This window comes from Lepeophtheirus salmonis, unplaced genomic scaffold (genome assembly GCF_016086655.4).
Source record: "Lepeophtheirus salmonis unplaced genomic scaffold, UVic_Lsal_1.4 unplaced_contig_1684_pilon, whole genome shotgun sequence".
NCBI classification, from domain to species: Eukaryota; Metazoa; Arthropoda; class Copepoda; order Siphonostomatoida; family Caligidae; genus Lepeophtheirus; species Lepeophtheirus salmonis.
Genome location: NW_027292092.1, coordinates 37,998 through 40,307, shown reverse-complemented (window position 1 = coordinate 40,307; position 2,310 = coordinate 37,998). Strand labels below are relative to the sequence as shown.

The window sequence follows — 2,310 nt, the reverse complement described above, 5'->3', positions numbered from 1 at the left end:
GCTGTGACAAGGAAGGAGGGAGAGAAGGAAATAGACAAAAATTACTCCGAAAAATCTACTATGGACTTAAAACTGTAACTATGCAATAAATACTAAAGATTCCTCTCCGTCTTTTATGAGACCATACGAATATTTAGTCAGGTTTTGAATATAATTAGATCTATTTATTTAAGGCAGTTCACTACTCAGTAGTTAAATAATAATTACAAGTACTAAGGAAAATAAAATTGTTTCTCCAGATTGCTAAATCTCTAAATACAGATGATTTACACCACTACAAACCAGTACACCGTAATTGGTGTCTCTGTTTAACATTATAAACAATGTAAATATTGTTTAAAGTAAAGTTTCCAATTATTTGTTATTAGAAAATATATTTTTATAAGATAATACCTCCTAATTAACGACATTCTACATTGTATAAGCTGTTCACTGATTTTTTTTAAAGCATAATTATTAAAAGAATTCACTGTTAAAACCCTTTTCAGTATGGCAATTTTATTTTCTATTTAATTCCATCACTTATTAGTAAAAAAATGGATAATGTCAAGTTCTGATGTCATTAACTTGATTTAAAATAGAGTTTTTCGAAAAAGGGCTCAATTGTCTCAAGATATTTTCGCAATTTTGGTTTGAAATGATTTAGATCTTGAAAGAAAAGTGTTAATATAAATTAACATTTCGAGACATTAAGCAATATATAATAATTGGAATCTTAATTTATACAAATTAAGTGAATATGACAATACAATAAATGCAATTCAAAAAAGAAACATCGAAAAAAAAGTAAATTAGTTAATTAGTGATATTAAACTACTAAATGAATAATTCACTAATATATAGTTTAAACTCATTTGCTTTAAGAAAATTGATAATGCTATTTCACAGAAAAACATTTAGCATATATACGAACAAAAGTAAATATCTTATGGACAGATCGTTCTCTCTCAAATATAATCATTTGAATACATCAATCACTGATAAATATCGTGTTAATTCATTAATACGATCGAAAATTTGGTATCCCCATACGTTATGGAAGTAAAACATTTTTCTTCAACATGATAAACTTGTATCATCAGTCTATCGTGTTTCTTTCTTTCACTCCACGCCCTTCAGTAACAATAAATAATTAGGCAGGGTCTGCGTCAAGCGTTATTATTATTATTATTATTTTTAAATGCGTATAAATACTCAAAGCATCTAGTATCAAGATATCATTACTCTAACTCCAATTCAATCAATATGAAGGTAAGCAACAAATGACAAAAAAACCTCAAATATGGACAATGAATTTACCATTTTTTTCTACTTTTACAGTCCTTCATTGCTTTTTCTGCTATCTTGACTGTTGTCATTGCTGATCATCCAGCACCCGCTCCCTACCACCCTGCCCCTGCTCCTTATCATCCTGCTCCAGCCTACAAACCCGCTCCCTACCACCCAGCTCCTTCCTACAAGGAAGATCCTGCAGTCTATCAATACCAATATGCTGTCAGTGATGAATATGCTGGACTCAATTTTGGAGCTGATGAGGCCCGTGATGGATACTCCACCCAAGGAAAGTACTCTGTTGCCCTTCCCGACGGTCGCATCCAAACCGTTTCCTACAACGTTGCTGATGCTTACTCAGGCTATGTTGCTGACGTTACCTACTCTGGAGAGGCCAAATACGAGCCATACCACCCTGCCCCAGCTCCTTACAAGCCTGCTCCCGTCTACCATGCTGCTCCAGCTCCCTACAAGCCAGCTCCGCCCCTGCCCCTGTTTATAAGCCTGCTCCCGTCTACCACGCTGCTCCAGCTCCATACAGGCCTTCCCCTGTCTAAAAGCCAACTCCCGTCTACCACGCTTAAGTTTCATTCTGATAATATTTACTAGTTTATTTATTTATTTTTAATACTGAATAAATCTATTTTGAACTTATTTGATCTCTAAACTCTTGAAAGTGAGTCGATATGAATTGTTTTCTTGTTTAAGGTAGGGTTAAATGGCCATAAATCATTTCTACCTTAATTAACTATATATTTGACGTTATATATATATATACTAGAGAAGAATATGTAGGTATATTTGTATTTGAGGAAAAATCGTATTCAGCTAATTGAAAGTTTTAGGAAAATGCAATTAGCATATCTTTCATGTTGCCATCATTAAATAGATTTATGAAAATATTTAGCCACCATTAAATACCCAAAAAAAACTTGGACCCATGAGCTAAGAACTGTGCCTCCACTTAGAATTGAATGCCATTTCATTTTTTTTACTGGATATAAAGTACTCTTTGAAGTATTCATATATTTCTGATGA

General features: G+C 32.9%; 1 protein-coding gene across 1 annotated transcript; it reads left to right on the top strand.

The window, feature by feature from the left end:
• Window positions 1-1,188: 1,188 nt before the first annotated feature.
• On the top strand, window positions 1,189-1,926 carry LOC121122933 (uncharacterized). The gene is given in 3 exon segments (XM_040718012.2): window positions 1,189-1,251; window positions 1,321-1,752; window positions 1,755-1,926. Coding segments are annotated over 3 exon segments (513 nt in total). The 5' UTR covers window positions 1,189-1,245; the 3' UTR covers window positions 1,830-1,926.
• Window positions 1,927-2,310: the final 384 nt, after the last annotated feature.